This window comes from Emys orbicularis, chromosome 8 (assembly GCF_028017835.1).
Source record: "Emys orbicularis isolate rEmyOrb1 chromosome 8, rEmyOrb1.hap1, whole genome shotgun sequence".
Lineage (NCBI taxonomy): Eukaryota > Metazoa > Chordata > Testudines > Emydidae > Emys > Emys orbicularis.
Genome location: NC_088690.1, coordinates 27,897,114 through 27,915,000, shown reverse-complemented (window position 1 = coordinate 27,915,000; position 17,887 = coordinate 27,897,114). Strand labels below are relative to the sequence as shown.

The 17,887-nt window shown below is 38.0% G+C and overlaps 1 protein-coding gene across 1 annotated transcript in view; it reads right to left on the bottom strand.

The window, feature by feature from the left end:
* ADGRL2 (adhesion G protein-coupled receptor L2) overlaps window positions 1–17,887 on the bottom strand; it is a 151,253-nt gene that overhangs the window by 28,683 nt on the left and 104,683 nt on the right. The window contains exons 6-15 of the mRNA XM_065410118.1: window positions 13,558–13,854; window positions 12,936–13,039; window positions 11,910–12,095; window positions 10,940–10,978; window positions 7,919–8,102; window positions 5,067–5,189; window positions 4,553–4,758; window positions 3,287–3,460; window positions 1,778–1,987; window positions 558–778 (exon numbers count right to left, since the gene is read on the bottom strand). Coding sequence (XP_065266190.1) covers window positions 558–778; window positions 1,778–1,987; window positions 3,287–3,460; window positions 4,553–4,758; window positions 5,067–5,189; window positions 7,919–8,102; window positions 10,940–10,978; window positions 11,910–12,095; window positions 12,936–13,039; window positions 13,558–13,854 — 1,744 coding nt within the window. The remainder of the gene's footprint in view (window positions 1–557; window positions 779–1,777; window positions 1,988–3,286; window positions 3,461–4,552; window positions 4,759–5,066; window positions 5,190–7,918; window positions 8,103–10,939; window positions 10,979–11,909; window positions 12,096–12,935; window positions 13,040–13,557; window positions 13,855–17,887) is intronic.

Sequence of the window (17,887 nt, the reverse complement as noted above, 5' to 3'; positions counted from 1 at the left end):
ATCCTCAGAAACATTCTATGTCTACCTTCTGTCACTTTCTATAAATATCTGTATTTTTATAAATAAAAGGCAATGGGTAATTTTAATCCTGCTTTACCCTTCTGATAAAATATTATCAAAGTGAAATATATAGGTTGGAATATTGTACTGTCATAATTCAAAATGAGAGTTAGCCAGAGGGCCAGCTGAACAAAGAGATCTAATGAAGCATTAGCTTAAAACTGGGTGGTTAAGCCTGTCAGATACTTTAAGTTCGGAAGAATTTTTACTTCATATCCATTTGAGGCCAAAAAGTTATTTACTTTTTCCATTTGTTTTAGGTCAATCTTTTGTGTTAAAAGAAAGACTATAATTTAGAATCTGCCTCTCCAGAGTACAAATCCTCTGAACCTAGACAATTACAAAAGACTTGATTGTAATTTGTGCATGGCATTGCCATTCTCTTACCAATAGAGCTTTCAAATGCTATTTTAGTCTGTCAGGGACCCTCTGACAGCTAACAGGCTTTAAAAAAATTATTCACTTGAAAAACACTCAGGTCACTTGCAATTACTTACGCTTTCTCTGTTCCATAGCTCTTATAGTCAATAGCTGCTGAGACACCAACTACTGTGGCAGGGAAGAGGTAGCCAGCAACATAGTAGTACTTCTTCCTAGAATATTCACTTTCAAATACTTCTACTAACATGAGATAGAGCTGCACTCCTTCTAGGCACATCCAGGCAAATGCTGCCAGGAAGAAAAAGTGTAAGAGGCCTGCAAATATCGGACATGCAATCTGCAAAGAAAGAGAAACATGAAAATACAAACTGCCAAAACCTTCCTAGCTAATTCGATACACTGCAAATGAAACAGCATTCAATTTTGTTATGAAGGTAGTAACTGAATATTTCTACCAAAGACCCTTCACAAGTCCAGAGTAGTTTTCACTAGCCAAAAACATACGCTAGATATTCAGAAATGTTAGTAATGTATCATGTCCACAGTAGCTGCAGAAAGTATACTCAATTGCACTACGTACGTTAAGTATGGAAATAACTTATTAATATTCCTTACTGTAGTGGAAGCATTAAAAACAATTCCTTAATTTTGAGACTGGGATGTTAACACTACTGCAAGACTTACATTGTAGATGATTTGGTACATGAAGATAAATAAAGAACAGTTGGTTCTACATGTATTATTTATATCTTCTGTTTAAAATTCTTATGCAGCCATCCAAATTTTCTATCTGCTTTAATATAAAATAACTTTGCTTTTACTATTTTAGGAAGTTCTGCTGTTGTATCAGTAGCCAATTTAGATTCACTCCTGTCTAGCTGAATGCTGGATGAAATTCTACCAAATTATTAAATTCTAATCCACTCTCTCAACTCTGAATGATGGGATGAATTTCACCAAAGCTTCAAAAAGTTGCATCAGACACTCAGAGGTCTTCAGTGTAAAAAGTTCACGTTTCTGGTACATCAACATTTAATTTCAGCACCACTTTGACAAGTACCCTTTAAATCACCTATCTTTATTAACATATGCTTCTTAGTGGAAAAACACTATTTCCCTTTAAGAGGGAAACAGAAGCTATAATGGTATTTTTGATGCCTGCAAATATTATTTGTGAACATGTCCATCTTAATCTTTTGTAACGCCTTTTATCCCAGCCTTGCTGTGTCCGTTACATACAGAAACTTGAAAGCTTGGCAGTGGTGTCATATTTAAATTCACATCCATTTCAAACAGTCATTTTCAGAGAACAAGATCAATATGCACACAGACTTACTTTGTATTCTGTTTTATCGATGCCTATTAGGAAAATGAACTCTGCAATGAATAGGTTGATACAAAGATTCTTGTGAATAGTATTACGATCACTTTGTAGGCCACGGAAGAAACAGAATGTGAAGATGCAGATGGCCAGGCATACAAGGGAGATGACAATTCCCACCCAGGTGATGACAGTAAGGAGTAGCTCATGCACTCCATCTTTGTACTGAAAATAATCAAGAATGGAGAAAATTAATATGGCCACTTATCAGTACAAACAGAAGATCATTTAAACAGGTAGCAGCTAGAAAATTCCTGATGAATTTTATAGATGACAGAAGAAACGTGCTGAGTATTTTATCAATCTGATGTCAGGTTTATCTGCTGTTCAAGATTAGTGTGGGTGCAAGAAAGGCAGCTCTGAGTGCACAGAGATAGAAATTTGAAATAGACGAGATAATATTTTTACTTTTTTCATGGTGATCTGTAAGCTTGAAGAAAATTCTGTGGAAGAGACTTGTACCGTGAATGTATTACTGTACACATGTGCAGATACAAAAGAAAATTCTTATAATAGTCTATAAGAGAAAACCTTGGTTCTTTCCTACAAACCTACAACTCTATGTCCAAGAAGCCTGAGTGGAAGAAATATGTGAACATTCATCATGAAGAAATCAATTAGAACAAAAAAAAAGCAGAGTAACTCATCTGACCCTTCAACTTACAACACAAACTCAAACCTCATGTTCAGGTAAAGACTGGTTCAGAAGATTGTCCTCACTTTCATTGGTCACAGGGTCAATCCTGTCATTCTCCTTCGTTTTGTTTTTTATATTGGTTGTATGGCTCAGCAACTCTCTGGCAGCTTCTTTGCTGGGCTATGCTGCTGCTACGTTTATATTTGCAGGCACTCTTGGGCTTCCCTATTTAGCCGCTCTCCAAAGTGCACAATGTCCAGGCAAAGTCCCAGAGCCATTCAAATGTCACATGCTCTGGGACTTTAGAGATCTCATCGGCAGCGTGGTATGCAGCTAGATGGCAAAGCTCTGTAGTGCAGGGAAGTTTGAAGAACCCAGTAAAGAGGCTGCTGGACCTCATCATTAGTATAGCAGCTTGTGTTTAAGGGAGGGCATAGAATACACAAACTTCCCCACAATTCATATCCAGCTGTATCTGGGAGTTTGTTAAAGGCATGGGGCTAGAAGTTGAAAGGAGGGACCTGAAACCTGTCCAGTTGTGGGAAAGCACATCTGGTCAGAAAATTTCAACAAAATCAAGATTGTGACAAAAATCAGAAACAATTAAAAAAAAAAAAATGTTCCCCTCACCTTGTGATCAGCTCTATGGAAGAGGGAGAAAGGTCATATGGAGAGGAAACTGCTCTTGGAAGTGATGCATGAAAGTTGGAAATGCTCAGAGATATGTTTAAGATTTGGATAAGCATCTGAACTTTTGCTTTCTTCTGCATATTAAAGCCAAACCTTCAAAGGTTTGCTCTATACTGACTAGAAGCATCATTACTTACCACAATTTCCCTATGGGCCATAAGGATTGCAAAGTTGGTTAGGTGGCTGCAAGCACAAGATGTATGAGTTTTATTTGTGTCAATCAGCTTGCACCCCTGAGTGGACCAGTATCCCATCATAGTCCTCTCTGAGTAGTTCCAGAAGGAGCAATTTGCATTGAAATAATTGTCAGGCTGGGGGATAAAAGGATAAAATAAAATTAGGATTTTACACTCTAAAATGGCAATAACAGTTGTTCAATATATGTAAAAGGTAATTTAGATTAAACTTTGCATGTTTCGGACTATAAAGTTTTTCATCAGCAAAGTTGTGGACTATGTTGTACAAGGCAGATATCTAGTTTAAAAGGGACTTTATAGTCCGAAACACTCTAATGTGTAATCTCAATTACTGTAGACCCAATTTTAAACAATTACAATTTCCATCTTACTATTTTATGCACTAATGGTGCATTGTAGTCTTTTTTTTTCTTTCTGCAAAATTAAAACTGAATTTATTCTGTAGGATTTCACCTGTAACTGACCATTTAAAAATACTGTCCCTTTTCTATTCTCATTTTTGAGCAAACCAAAGTTGCACATAAGAGGCACCGGGAAAGGGTTAGCTCCTCAAGGCCTACTTCAAGGAGAACCTGCTGAAGTAGATAAAAAAGAGGAAAACCCACACATATTTTTCTGAGCCAGTCCTGATAGCTTACTATACCCACTCTCTTGGCATGGGAACAGGAAGAACCCAACTCAAACAGCAGAGTGAAAGAGCGTAGTGAAAAGAAACATATGGATTTAGCAGTCACGAGGAAGATGGGCAGCAAACTTTGAGGCATCGGAGACTGTAGAAGCTACACTCTGTTCTCTGTTGCATAAATCTACTTGAACAATTTGTAAAGGTTTCTCAAAGCTGGCCCGGAATTAAAGTAAGTACTCCAAGTGTCATTTAATTTTGCTACATTAAACAGGCAGAGTCATAGCAGTTGATATTTTTCTATCCTGCTGCTAAGGTAAGAGTTAATTTTCACTTAGAAACAAATTAGAGTCATTTACATTTTCATGTTGATTACTGAATTAGCTTTCATTAAGAATACACTTAAGTTCTAATAATCACTGAACCAGGCTCATTTAATTTTATGTTCATAGACTTAAATAAACTTGTGTCTCTGACCTAGTCCAACATTTAAAATTCAAATGGAAGGAAGGTGGTTTTTTCTGCTTTGCTCTTCTCTCTTGCTGATTTTATGTCCTTCCTATTAATTCATTAGCATAACTCACATCAATGTGTTCCAGGGTAAAAAGCACAGGATCAGTCAGGTACACACGGCTGGACTCCTTGTTGATGGAGGCTGCAATGACGTGGGAGTTCACTGCAATGGTACTGTTCCGACCAACGAAGTCACTACCCAGCTTTATGGTTGCGTTTTCGGTACTGAGGAACCGTCCCAAACTTTTGTAAATGATGAAAACCAATTTTGCTAATCCTATTAAAGGAAAACTCCCATTATAATGTCATGGAATTGTAGGTGAAGAGTACAATGTGTGCTGAATAATCTATTGTCTAAATGCAAAATAAAACATCAGCAAAGATGAATGCATTATGCAGGATTTGGATTCCAACCAAAGAGACTTACACACACTCCATACAAGAAAGAGCCACTGAACAGCTATTTTTACTTCTGCAAGTCAATGTATTAACATATTCAGAAATGCAAGATTTAAATTACTATTGCTTTAAATGTGTATTTTACACAGATTAAAGGAGTCAGATTGTTTATGTGCCCAAACTTACCATTCCTGCTGTTCTGTTTCACAGTGTTTGCAGACAGTTGGATCAAATTCCCTCCTTCACTGCCCTGAGGAAATTTCAAGTCCTGCACCTGGCCTTCTGTACTGAGCACTGCAACTTCCAGAACTAGTCGGACCAAACACAAACCAACAGGGGAGGGGAGAAAAAAAAAGTAGAAAACATATTTTGTGGTCAGATTACAATGTGGCAGGTGATAACTTTCTGAAAACTCCTTATTCTGCTGTCCTTGTTTGCCTCTTCAAGACAAATGCATGCTGGCATATTTCAACTATGTGGACTTAGTTTCTTTAATCTTTAATCAAACTTAGTTCATACTACCAAAGTAACAGCACTTCAGTGGTGAAAACATGATAACAAACCTTGTTTTATTGTGTGCTTACAAGATATCACTTTAAAAATGTTGTAAAATCTTAGGTTGAAGAAATGCTTAATTTTTGAAGCCCAGAGTGTCTCTACTGCATAAATTGTTAGTGTCTGTCTACAGTTTTTAACAGCAATTATGCAATACTAAGGCTATCCTAAAATACTGTAAATAGCTAGGTGCGTTTAAATAGTATAGTTATGTGAATCTGTATTTGTGTCTAGAAAAGTCCAAAATATAGGTTTTCTGCATGTATGTTAAAGAGTTGTTGGAAGACATTTTATGTTCTGCCAAACAAGTATTTTAAAAACGATTTAACTGTTACTATCAGTTCTTTACATTTAACTCAGGTTTGTATAGTGCAGAACTAAGGTTTTATAGAATTACCTCGCAAGGTTGGATGCTCGCTGATAGGTAAAATTACTCAGTTCAGGACAGCCCACTTATCAGGAAATATCTTTGCCTCAGTGTTAAAACCTGGCATTTACACCCACCTGTACATCACATTTGACAATGGTTTAAATTTCCCCCCCCTACATATTCTGAAGGACAAACACAAATGCTTCCAATAACCAACAAAACAGTGAATGTACAAGAACATGACAGATCTACAGTGGTTTTTGCATGGAGACTATTTATTTGACTAATAAGTTCAGTATAAGTATAAATTGTGACATCACGGGTCACTGAAGTCAAGGAGACTTTTACCACTGAGTTCAATGGGGGTGGGGGTGGGGGGCAGTATTTCACTCAGAATGTCTTTAAAGGGGAGAGAGGGAGAACTGTGGGGAATGGAGGGGACGGGTAGTCCGCTGCAAGCCTTTCTGGAGTTAAGATTTTAGGTTGCTCTGTTTCTGAATGCCATTTAGTTTAATGGGAGTTGTGCTTGCACAGCTGGTCTGTTAGGCCTTGACTGACATCAGTAGCCTTGACATGAGCAATATATTATTTTAATTTGAAGGCAGCTTCTCCTGAGCACTGACGTACAAGTAGTCCCATCGAACTCAATAGAACTACTTGTACATCAGTGTTTCAAAGATCAGGGGCCTAGATACACAGTCTACTTTAAAGGAAGCTGTTGCCTTACAAGTGGCATGTAGGCTAATTTGCAAAAGATATGTCCTTACTGTTTTTCAAGGGGAAAAAAGTAAAGGTAAAAATAAGAATGAAAAATGTCTTCAATTAAATCAGACAAGAGAGAATATGTTTTTTAAAATTATTCTTTAACAGTTAAATCCAGCTCAAACTCTCAAAAGCTTTTCACAAAGAGATTCTATTCAAACTCCTAATAAGGGAATGAAACTTTTGTAATGTCAATTGGTGTAACTATTTAGTAGTGATAGTGATAAATTAGTGATGATGATAAACATTTCCTATGAAAGTTCTATAATTAGGCAGGCAGAGCCACCACTATAAAAAGTAAGGGCCATCCAGAATTTGAATTTACAAGTGCACAGTTCACACCAATATTACTTTGCTTACAATGTGATGTTTAGGATGCAGTTTTAAGAGGGAAAATAGAGGTTTAAGATATTATTTATTTGGATTAAAACCTAAGTTGATCTAGAGGCCTTTCACCTGCGAGACCCTAAGTACCCAGCAGTTCAACATTCTTCTCACACCCCCATCCAAAAAATTATTTATTCAATACACTTCCCATTCCCAAATCTCTCGGTCCAATCCCCAAGCCTCTGACCCAGCACCTCGGCATCATATGCTTCCCTTTCCCCTTGTACCTCACTGAGACGTGACTCACCAGTACACTAAAGACATTTTAATTTTATGTACCAGCAGTGGGTATAACTAACTCAAGACTATACCTGTCTTTGTAGATCCCTAATGCTGAGCCCTTCATCGGGGCCACCATTTAAATTCTAAATTATGTTCCAAGTATCTGCAACTATTTTGTAATCTATGGAGCATGGCTATTCTGCATTATGGGAGATGTAGTTCACTGAATGCATTCACCTGAAGGCAGTTATGTTTAATATAAACATTTGGTCCATGTTCTATGTGCCTAAAAAATGTAACTGGCAAAGCACATTCCAGAAAGTAATTTAAATTCATTAGGAACAGATTATATATAATGGGAAAACATTTCCACAGCTCCACAGCAAGCATTTCAGTTACTTCAGAAAATCCATTCTCTGGCATTTAAGCACTATTCATATCCATACATTTTGGTAATGATTTTTCAATTGTAGATGAACTTTGCAACATGAACTGCTTTACTTTTTTACATAGCATTAATTATGCTACAGAAGAATACTTTTTTTAACTAATTAAGAAAACACCCCAATTTACGAACACTTTCCCCCCCCCCCGTCCCCCAGATGGGAAGCTGCAGCTCACTACCAAGTACTGCAGACCCCAGCTTTCCTAGTGTACTGTGACTATTAACCTTGGTTGTTGTTTTCTTGTCATAGCGGGATATGCAGTATTTGAAACTACACTTGAAGACAAATTAACTTACCAATGTTTTCAGTGGGCATTGAGACTCTAGTTGGTTCTAAGAGATTGTCAGCCAAGACAAAAGCCCCTTCTTCTAGTGTATCAAGTAACATTGTTGCAGCGTGTGCTTGTTCTGAAGAATTCATATCTTTCCAGGATTCTAGAGCTTCAGGCCTGAGCAGGTTGTTCACTGTGTCAACGATTGCCTGTATTCATTAGAAAACTATCATTAGGTGTGATTGCCCTAGGCAGTGGGAGAAAGTTTCCAATGTCATCTGGTGACAATTATAATATTTAACTGTCAAGATGATTTACTGTGATTTAATGGTACCAGAAAACTATTTTCAACATAAAAATATTTCCAACCCTTTGTTGAACTAGCACAAATAGAGGTGCACTAGTCACCAGCAGTGTATCATCTGTCACTGGTAAACATGCAGATCTGACTTGTTTTGTATCAGATATGAAGACTGCGTTATTAATGTGCTGAGAAATGTAAGAACCAATGCAAATGGTCTTGCCTGAAGCTTAATATTGAAGTTAATGTCAAAAAAATATAATTCACATTTAGAAAACACCAAAAATACCAAAGCCAGCATTCCAACGTTTAGGCTAAAAAGGCAATACTATTATCCTGCAAACTTAACACAACACATGCAGCTACAGTACCATAATCTGTTGTCTAAGACAAACTCTCTCTTTTATTATAAGAGGCATGAAATGAAGTTGCCTCAGTAGTTATAAAATAGTCTGCACCACTCTCTCTCCCCTTTCCTGTACCTGTTGACAAATACTTGGAAGCTTACTAACTTCCATTCCTGCACAATGGTCATTCAACAAAGGAAATCAGTACAGCAAACAAGATGCCCACTGACTGACCCTGTTATTTGTGAAAGCATAATTACAAAACTGAACAAAGTTCCCATTTTTGAAAGTCTGCACTGTGACAACTATATTATTATGTATTAGGGTTCATTAAGCTGCATATAAAACAACAGTAAGTAAGGAGAAAAGGGAATTTGAAGAGACATCATTACATTCTCTTTACAAAATAATCCAATCAATCACAGTAATCAGTTAATCAATTGAAGGCAGGCTCTTACACATTAATGCATAATGTAGCTGTGCATTGAATATGCCATGCATTGCTGAATCATTGTCCCATTTACCTAGTCATAATGTGTCATTAAGCACATATATAATTTGATCAGTTTAAAAGCACTGGGAATGGAAACGGAACACAAAAATATTGGTTTGGAATACTACACTGTGCACATGAATGATTAGGAAAAGTTGGTTGAGGCTACTGTCAGAGCAAGATTAATTAGCCTAATCCATCTTTATATCCTCTTTCTGCCAGCATTGTGAGCCACACAACCTTCCTGGCAGGTTGAGGATACTTCGAAGTGGCATTAAAAGGCTTTTTTTCGTTCTCTAATGGGAGACAGAATAGTCAAAATGCTCACACTGATACTGCTGCAGCCATTAACTAGAGTGGAACAGAAATTGGTCTGCAGAGGCCAGATTCATTAGTCACCAAGAAATACAGATTGGAGCCTCTAATCTGAGGTACAATTGAATCCTCTGTCACAAAGTGGGAACTTGCTTCATTTGCATAGTGTAAGTCAGTTTTTGATTTGTAATTTCAAGAGGTTTGTTATTCTTATCTGAACAGAGAAGCTCATTTGAGACTCACTGAAAATGATACCGGTCAGAAATTAAGGTCGTGCTACTGTTTCTTGTGTATCTATATACCGTGCTGATTATATGCATTCATTAACTTGAAGCATGCCTTATTTACTACGGTACAATCTAACTCTATGTATTTCTTCAGTGGAATCAAAATGATTATCAATATAATAATATTTCTGAGGTGCGCTCTCCTCCCTGCTAAAGAGAGGGGGAAAAAATAAAAGACTATTTTTGTCCCAATGACACACGTGTCCTGGGCAACACACCAATTACTACATTTCCCATTAACCTATATCTTAAAAGGTGAACTGCAAATGAATTATGAAAATTCAGTCCATTCCAACAATATCTGCTGTGCTCCCCATTAACCAGGCTAAAAGGGACAATTAAAATATTATTATTTGAAATCTGATTCCACCACTCCTATTTCTTTTTTCCCTTTGGATCTCACAGTAACTATTCTTGCTGTGACCAACCAGCTCCCATTTCTATGCAAGGCTCTAGCCTGTGAAGGCTGGTGACTGGAGCAGTCCTATATAAAGGGGGGAAAGTCAGATAAGAGGCTTTTCTTTTTATTATGTTGTGCGGTGTTTCAAAGTTTTTATTACCATTGTATTATATCCCATAGGGTGTAAGCAAAAATTAATAATATTAAAAAAGAAACTTTGAAAAACCGTGCAATATAATTTTAAAAAGCCACTTACGTGATCCACTCTAGGCCAGTTTCTTCCACTAGCAGTACTGAGTGGTGGCAGTGACATAACTGGCACAGCATCACAGTGTGGGAACTGGGCACTGCAGGGATGGAGGCTGCAGAATCTGCAAGAAACTGAAAGTCAGGTAACAATATACTGCATGCCCCTTGTAGCTTAGCTAATGGGGCACTTGGCGCATACTGTACTGTAAAGTTACAGGATGATTTTATTTTTATTTGCAGTCCACTCCCTTAAGTTGCTGAATCTGACCTTTGTAAGACTCTTAACAAAAATCTCTGGAATTTAAGATTGCACCTCAGAAAAAGCGAGAAACTAGCAATATGACACCATTTCTGTTTTATTGACATTTTTTCTCCACAAACATAACACAAGGAAACAGAGATATTAACATCTCCAAATCACAATACTCATTACTTTTCGATTGGGGGCAGGGGGGAGGAGAAGAGTTGTAAGCGCTGATCATTTGCTTATTCTGAGAGTATTATACCTGTGCAAAGCCAACATTTGTACAGTTGATATGGGGCACAAAACACATTTATCAAAGACTGAAATACATAGGATCATGCAGCAAGATGATAAAGCGTGGCAGGTTGCTGAAGCAGGGTGAAAGCAGGGTGACAGCACAGGAGAGATACCTTAAGGTAAGCCCTGCATGTCTTCTCTCGTTTTTGGAGCTTTTTAGTAAGAAAAAAGAAAATCAGAGATTAGACACATTCTGGAAGCTACAGAAATATCCAAAAATTAGTCTGCTGTGTCAAATCTTCAGTATGCAGAGTCCAGATGTCTGTCTAGTTTTAGCCCAATGTACTTCCATGGGGCCATGCAACATTCTTGAAGGACACTACTCCCCAACCATATACCTGGTTATAACCTTCCTTTCCTCCATCAGTGGGATTTCTGTTCAAACTATGGGTAGACTATGGGCATATGCTTGGTCTCTGGAGGAACTCTGCTCAGCAATATAGCTAGGCATTTTGAATAAAACCATCAACCACTCTTGAAAGAGCTAAAATCCCAAGACTGTAGTTGCCAGAGTGGGAGATGTGAGAGGATGGGATGGTCTTTCCAAAACAGACTGTGTGAAAAATCCTTAATTTATATTGTGCTGACTGAATCACAATGGGCAAGAAGTTTAGCACTCACAACCGGAAAACTGGAATGATAATGTTATTATGATTCATATTCAAGAATATCAAGAGATATTTTTATCTGTGATAATATTTGCCAGTAGTAATAACATGTTTAATATACCCAATTATCATTAGTGACTAATGCTCAGGTCTTAAATGGACTAGCAAAGGCTCTGATCCTGCAATAGGTTTCCATGAAGATACGCTACTCCCCAGAGTTCAATAGTGTCCCTTCTTCTCAAACCAGAGGTGATATATTCAATATTTGAATAAGCATACACACATTTTATATTTGAACCCAGTCATCTACTGAGCTTCATGTCAGCCAATTAATAAAATTTACACTTTATTGTGGATTTGTTTTTTTCTTAAATCTTTATTTGTACAGTAGGAGTAAAGCATAGATTTGGCAGTAATGTTTCTGAAAGGGAAAAAAGGATTATCCTAGCAGATGGAGGTGTGGGAAGCTGTGTACCTTGTTATAACTCCGCCCAGCTGAGTCTTTTTCACTAGGCCTCAGTTCTTGCAGTTGAGCATCAAGAATGTCCACCAACTGTTCCATCAGCCTCACTGATGAACTCACATCACCAGCAAAAACTGGTCCTTTGGTGTGTTTAGCCAGTTCATTGGCAAGACTAGCAGCATTTTCTCCACTTCTGATCTAAAAAGACAATTTATATTATCTCAGCAGGATCCCTTGTTCTACTTATGGCTTCCAATTCTGATTCTCTGTATACCTTTGTTGTGGCAAAATAATCATTTGCACGTACGTTGAAATCCACAACTAATTGAACCAATAACTTTATCTCAGAAGATTAAAAGTTCTTAGATCCATAACACACAAAGCAGTTCTTAACAGCCATCAAAACCAGAAATCAGATTGGTGATTTTGGGCTAGATCTTCTATTTCATCTTCACTTTTATTTTACCACTGTTATCAGACACTAATAAATCTTTTTGTTCATACCAGTGTTTGAGGCATTTGAAAGTCAAGCAGCTGGTAGTGATGGCAAATTATTTAGTTTCATAAACCTCACTAAGGCTCACTAGGGAGGGGAAAAACAAAAAGTGATGCTGCACTCTAATCATATTCTGTTTTTAATGCACTTTTTTAGAATGCACTTTCTTCCATCATTTTCAGTTAGCTAAACATCTGCTTATACCGTACATATTTTGGTGTGCACTTTATAGTACTTGATTTATTAGGTGAATGTACTTTTTTTCTATTGAACATCAAAAAGCACGTTTGAATTTAATAGGAATGAAATTAAGCAAGCATGGACTCATTAAAGAGTTTAATTTAGAAAACAGCTTACCAAAGAACACATGTGAACCTAGCTTTCAGTAAATGCTTTACAGACAAAGTATGCATAATTCTTTCTGCTTTTAAATTGAACAAAGAGTAATAAAGATGGTTTCAACATACAAAGCTGAATAATTTATGTTCAGAGTTAAAACCCTTAATCACCAGTGTGTATCATATTAAAGGGTTCCAACCAACCTTCTGAGCCAGCTGATTTACCCAGTGTGAGGTACAGTTGCTAAGATCAGGGCCCTTAGGGTTCCATGTTCCAGTGGAAACCATGCAGAGATACGAGGCAGTTCCTACAACAGATGTAGAAACAACAGTGAAATTGAAACCATTTTTCTGCATGCATTCGGGAAATCAGCTACAATGCACTCCAAACTCTTTATTAAATTTTGAATAGCACTAGTGGAAACAACTGACAAAATGTAAGAAAATAATGTAAATTACAAATGGCAATACACAAATCAGGGTAAAGTATCAGACTTTTACAGCAAACAAACAAAAATCTCTTGATTTTCCCTGGAAATCATCCAGAGAGCAGCTCATAATGGGAAAGGCAGCTGTAAGCAAGCTTCTCTACAGTTCTCAAGCAAAGACCTAAAATTTGCCCTGGGTTCTTGAAAAGTGTGTGTGAGGTCATTCTGTACCTATTTTCAAATGCCTTTTATAGATCAAAGCCTGAACAAACACTACATACTCCGAGTAACAAAAATCATGACAGTTTGAGATTACCCAAAACAAAAAATGCTATAAAAGAGTTGTCCATTCCTTTTGAAACATTTACTTGAGATCAAGATTTTTTTTAAGGCAATACCTCGAGTTCCTTTGGGACAAGGGCGTTCAACCATCATTCCTCTTTGCGTCTGAGGCCAGCTAATCCCCCTGGCCTCATCAGGTTCACAGAATCTCTCTGGCAAAGGGAAAAAACTTGTCACAGGAGGAATTTTCGTTGTGGAAACTGCTGGTGGTGGCTTGGGCCCTCTGCTTCCTTCCTTTGTGCCTCCAGCTAATGTTGTGCTTATGGGGCCTTTCTGTGAAGTCATGCTTATGGTTGACACAGTGGTTTTGTATAGCTCTGCTGAAGAAGTTATTGTCACTGCGGTAGTAGGCACTGTAGGGAGAAAATAAGAGTAATAAAAATAATTGTTCTTCAAAATAGTGAAGAAAGGTAAAAAAAGGTTATGTGATTTTACATGATTCTCTTGTGTCTTTTTTTCTTTATTTCAGTATCAATCTTTTGCGCTCTCTACAGTCACTGTTAAGCGTATAATTCTGAATGAGTTTCTATTCTTTTTTTAATTCTCTCAGTCTCAAATTAACATGATGGTTCAGTACATTTTGTTTACACCTTCTCTCTGATACAAATTGATAGTTACATTGCTAAAGGCCGAGAGGCACTGGTAATGAATTATCAGTACATGACAAATACACATAAAACAATTAAACATGTTCTAATCACCTTAAAAAAGAGCAGTATGATAGAGTAATTTAAATCAATGTGCTGTAAACAATCAAGCTCAGTGTAACAACAAAAAATTGTGGGCTGTAAATAACTAGGCCATTTAAAATCTAAAAAACATCGTCACCCACTCTACACCTTGCAGGAAAATAATTACTGTAACATCTTCTCACCCGGCATCATTCTTGCTTGATTAGATCCCAACAGAAGAAAAGCCTAGCATGTATGTGTTGTCTTAGTTTTTGATCATCTCAGGTTTTAACATTTTTTTTTATATATAAAGCGGGTATGAAGAAACAAGTAATTCAAGCCCGTGGCAAATACATGGCTTAATCTTCTGTGTCAAGACAACACTGGGTTAAACCAAATAATTTCTGATTTGAGACCCACAACCGATTGATTCTGCTGACCCACATACGGAATGTACTAACAAATAATCCTTGTACTGATGGAGCACAGAACAGATCTGTTTGGAGTCCTATTAGGCTACAGAAGTATAATATTGGTATCTATGAATATTATGCTCACCACCATAATTTGTTCATCTGATAGCAATAAGGGCCAGCGGAAGAATGCAGCTGCATCATTTGTTATTTCTGCATCTCCACAGGCATGCATGATGCTTTACAGACAAAGCAAAGACAAGCCCCTGTCCTGAAGAATTTAAAATGAAGGACAGGTATTTACTTCACCTCTTGTCAGACATACTGGAAACAAATGGATCTGACATTTTTCAGTTTTTGGGGTTGTTGGGTTTGGGGTTTTTTTGTTACTTCTCATAGGCTTATATAATAATAAAATAATATATGGAGATATACCTATCTCCTAGAACTGGAAGGGACCCTGAAAGGTCATCGAGTCCAGCCCCCTGCCTTCACTAGCAGGACCAAGTACTGATTTTGCCCCAGATCCCTAAGTGGCCCCCTCAAGGATTGAACTCACAACCCTGGGCTTACCCTAATCATACAAAGGGCATTTTCACCTCATGTCCTTGGGCTATGATTTACCAAAAATATACATACTTGAAAATAAATTAAACCGCAAGTGTAAACAAGTGTACCCATGCTGTCTTTCAGATTTTTTTGAATTTTTCAAAAAATGTTTTAAGAGTCTCAAATGTTGTTTACACATTTCACATTACACATTTTTTTTATTAAAATCCTTTTTCACATAATTCACTTATAACAATTCTTCATGGATAACTGTTTTATAGACAATATCAACTGACCTTGCTAAAGTATAAATTTACATGGCAATTTTTGATTTGTTTTCAGTTTCAAGTTCTTAAAGAGCAAACTAAATTTCTTGTAAAAACAATATATGCAAAGATATTCTTTCTGACATTACTCTCCATCTCAATCAGAAACTTCTTAAGTTTGCATCTTATTTCCAGTCTAATTTATTTACTGTTTGAGTACTGCCTGTGTAATCCTGCTGAACTTCTTGCCTACCCAGCTGCAGCAAAAACCTATTCAAACCTGTCTATCTTTTTTTTGTAAGTATTTGCATGACATCTTGTGAAACCTCTGTAATTTTCTTTTGATTACAATGCAGCCAGGCTTTCAGTGCTTTCTCAATTAACATTTGTCAAAAGCATCACAATCACTTGAAGAAGTGTCAAGTAACTGCTGCTGAATCAGGTGCTGAGGGGTGGGGAGGGAAGAATGGAGCAGGGGAGAACGGATTATAACTATTATCCTATATATCCCATGACACACAGTTATAATTAGTACATATTTAATCAATGAAATCTGTATTAACAATATTGCAATTAGTACTGTTATTAGACCTTTACTTTTGGTTTTGGGACAAGAATAGTCTAAATATTATAGGAACTAGCTAAATATCAGTAAAAGGACTCATGACAAATATTTGAAATTCAATAGTGAGGTGACTATTTTAAGAACACATAATTTCATACTGCAACTCTGAGTGCAGCTGATTTGCTACAGACTATTTTCAATGCTACCCATTAAAATAAATTATACAGCACATCTACTTTGGTTTTAAGGGGATGATCTGCAAATACTGGTAATAAGAAAGACATTTTAAAAATTATTTATAATCCCTAATTAGTAATAACATAAAATCACAAAAATAAAATGTATTTTAAAAAACTATCTACAAAATACTTTTCCCAAGACCTGAGTGGAATTGCATATCTGAAAGAGCACACTACAATAATTCAAATGGAGTTGGAAGTGCAGGAAAGGAGAAGCACCTTCAATGGAAAATGTTAAAAAAACAACACAATTCACGAAATCACTTTTGAAAAACATCTAGCATTTAAAAGGCAGGTCATTTTGTATTTAAGGAACTATGGGAGGATTTAATCTACAATGTAATCTAAGATTTCTATTTAGATGCAAAACTAGAGTTTATTCTTTTTTTCATTGCAACTTAATTCGAATAATGACTATTAGGTAATATCTGTACAGCACTAGGAAGGAGAGAACATGCAAGCCTGATATGCCATCAACCTGAACTTTTACAATGAGGAAGTGACAGCTGTCGAGTAACTGCTTACACCCCAGGACTGCATCTCAGACTCAGGTAGAAAATCACCCTCTTGTGCCCAGAAGCGGGAATGGGACTGTAGGGGGTTAAGAAATGTTTAATTTGCCTCCCACATCAAAACTAAAGCAGTTACAAAATCGCATTTTGTTTGGTCTTAACTTTTAGACTGGGCTTTTAGACTGGGCTAGAATACTTGTGGCAATGGGAGGAGGAAAACTTCCTTTAAAAAAAAATAATTTGTGAGAATGTGTTCAACTGAAACTGGACTGCACAAACAAGTAAAAATACAAACAAAAAGAGTTAAATGTAATTATTGTGTAGATGGTAAATTAGCTTACATTTATATCCTATACATATACATGCTTTTTCCTAGACCAAATTTAAATTAATACTCAAACTATCCAAATAGGGTTGCCAACTTTCTAATTGCACAAACCTGAACACCCTTGCCCTGCCCCTTCCCCTGAGGCCATGCCCCTTCTCTTAGGCTCTGCCCCTGCTCACTCCATCTCACCTCCCTCCGTCGCTCACTCTCCCCCACCCTCACTCACTTTCACTGGGCTGGGGCAGGGGTTGGAGTGCAGGGGACTGAGGGCTCGGGATGGGGGTGTGGGCTCTGGGGTGGGACCAGAAATGAGGAATTCATAGTGTGGGAGGGGGCTCCAGGCTGGCGCAGGGAGTTGGGGTGCGGGAGGGGATGAGGGCTCTGGGGTGAGAGGTTTGGGGTGCAGGAGTGGGCTCTGGGTGAGGGCCGAGGTGTTCGGAGTGCAGGAGGGGACTCCGGTTAGGGGCCAAGGGGTTTGGAGTGCAGGAGGGGGCTCTGGTCGGGGGCCGAGGAAGCTCAAGGCTGGGGTATAGGAGGCGGTTGGGGGTGCGGGCTCTGGGAGGGAGTTGGCTCAGGGATGCGGGCTCCGGCTGGGCAGTGCTTACCTCGGTCGGCTCCTGGAAGCGACTGGCATGTCCCTCCGGCTCCTAGGCTCAGGGCCACGGTTCCCGGCCAATAGGAGCTGCGGAGTTGGTGCTTGGGGCGGGGGCAGTGCATGGAGACACACACTCCCTCTTCACCCCGGCCGACCTTGTGCCTAGGAGCTGGACATCCCGGCCGCTTCTGGGAGCCGTGTGGAGCCAGGGCAGGTAGGGAACCTTCTTTAGCCTCACTGCGCCACCA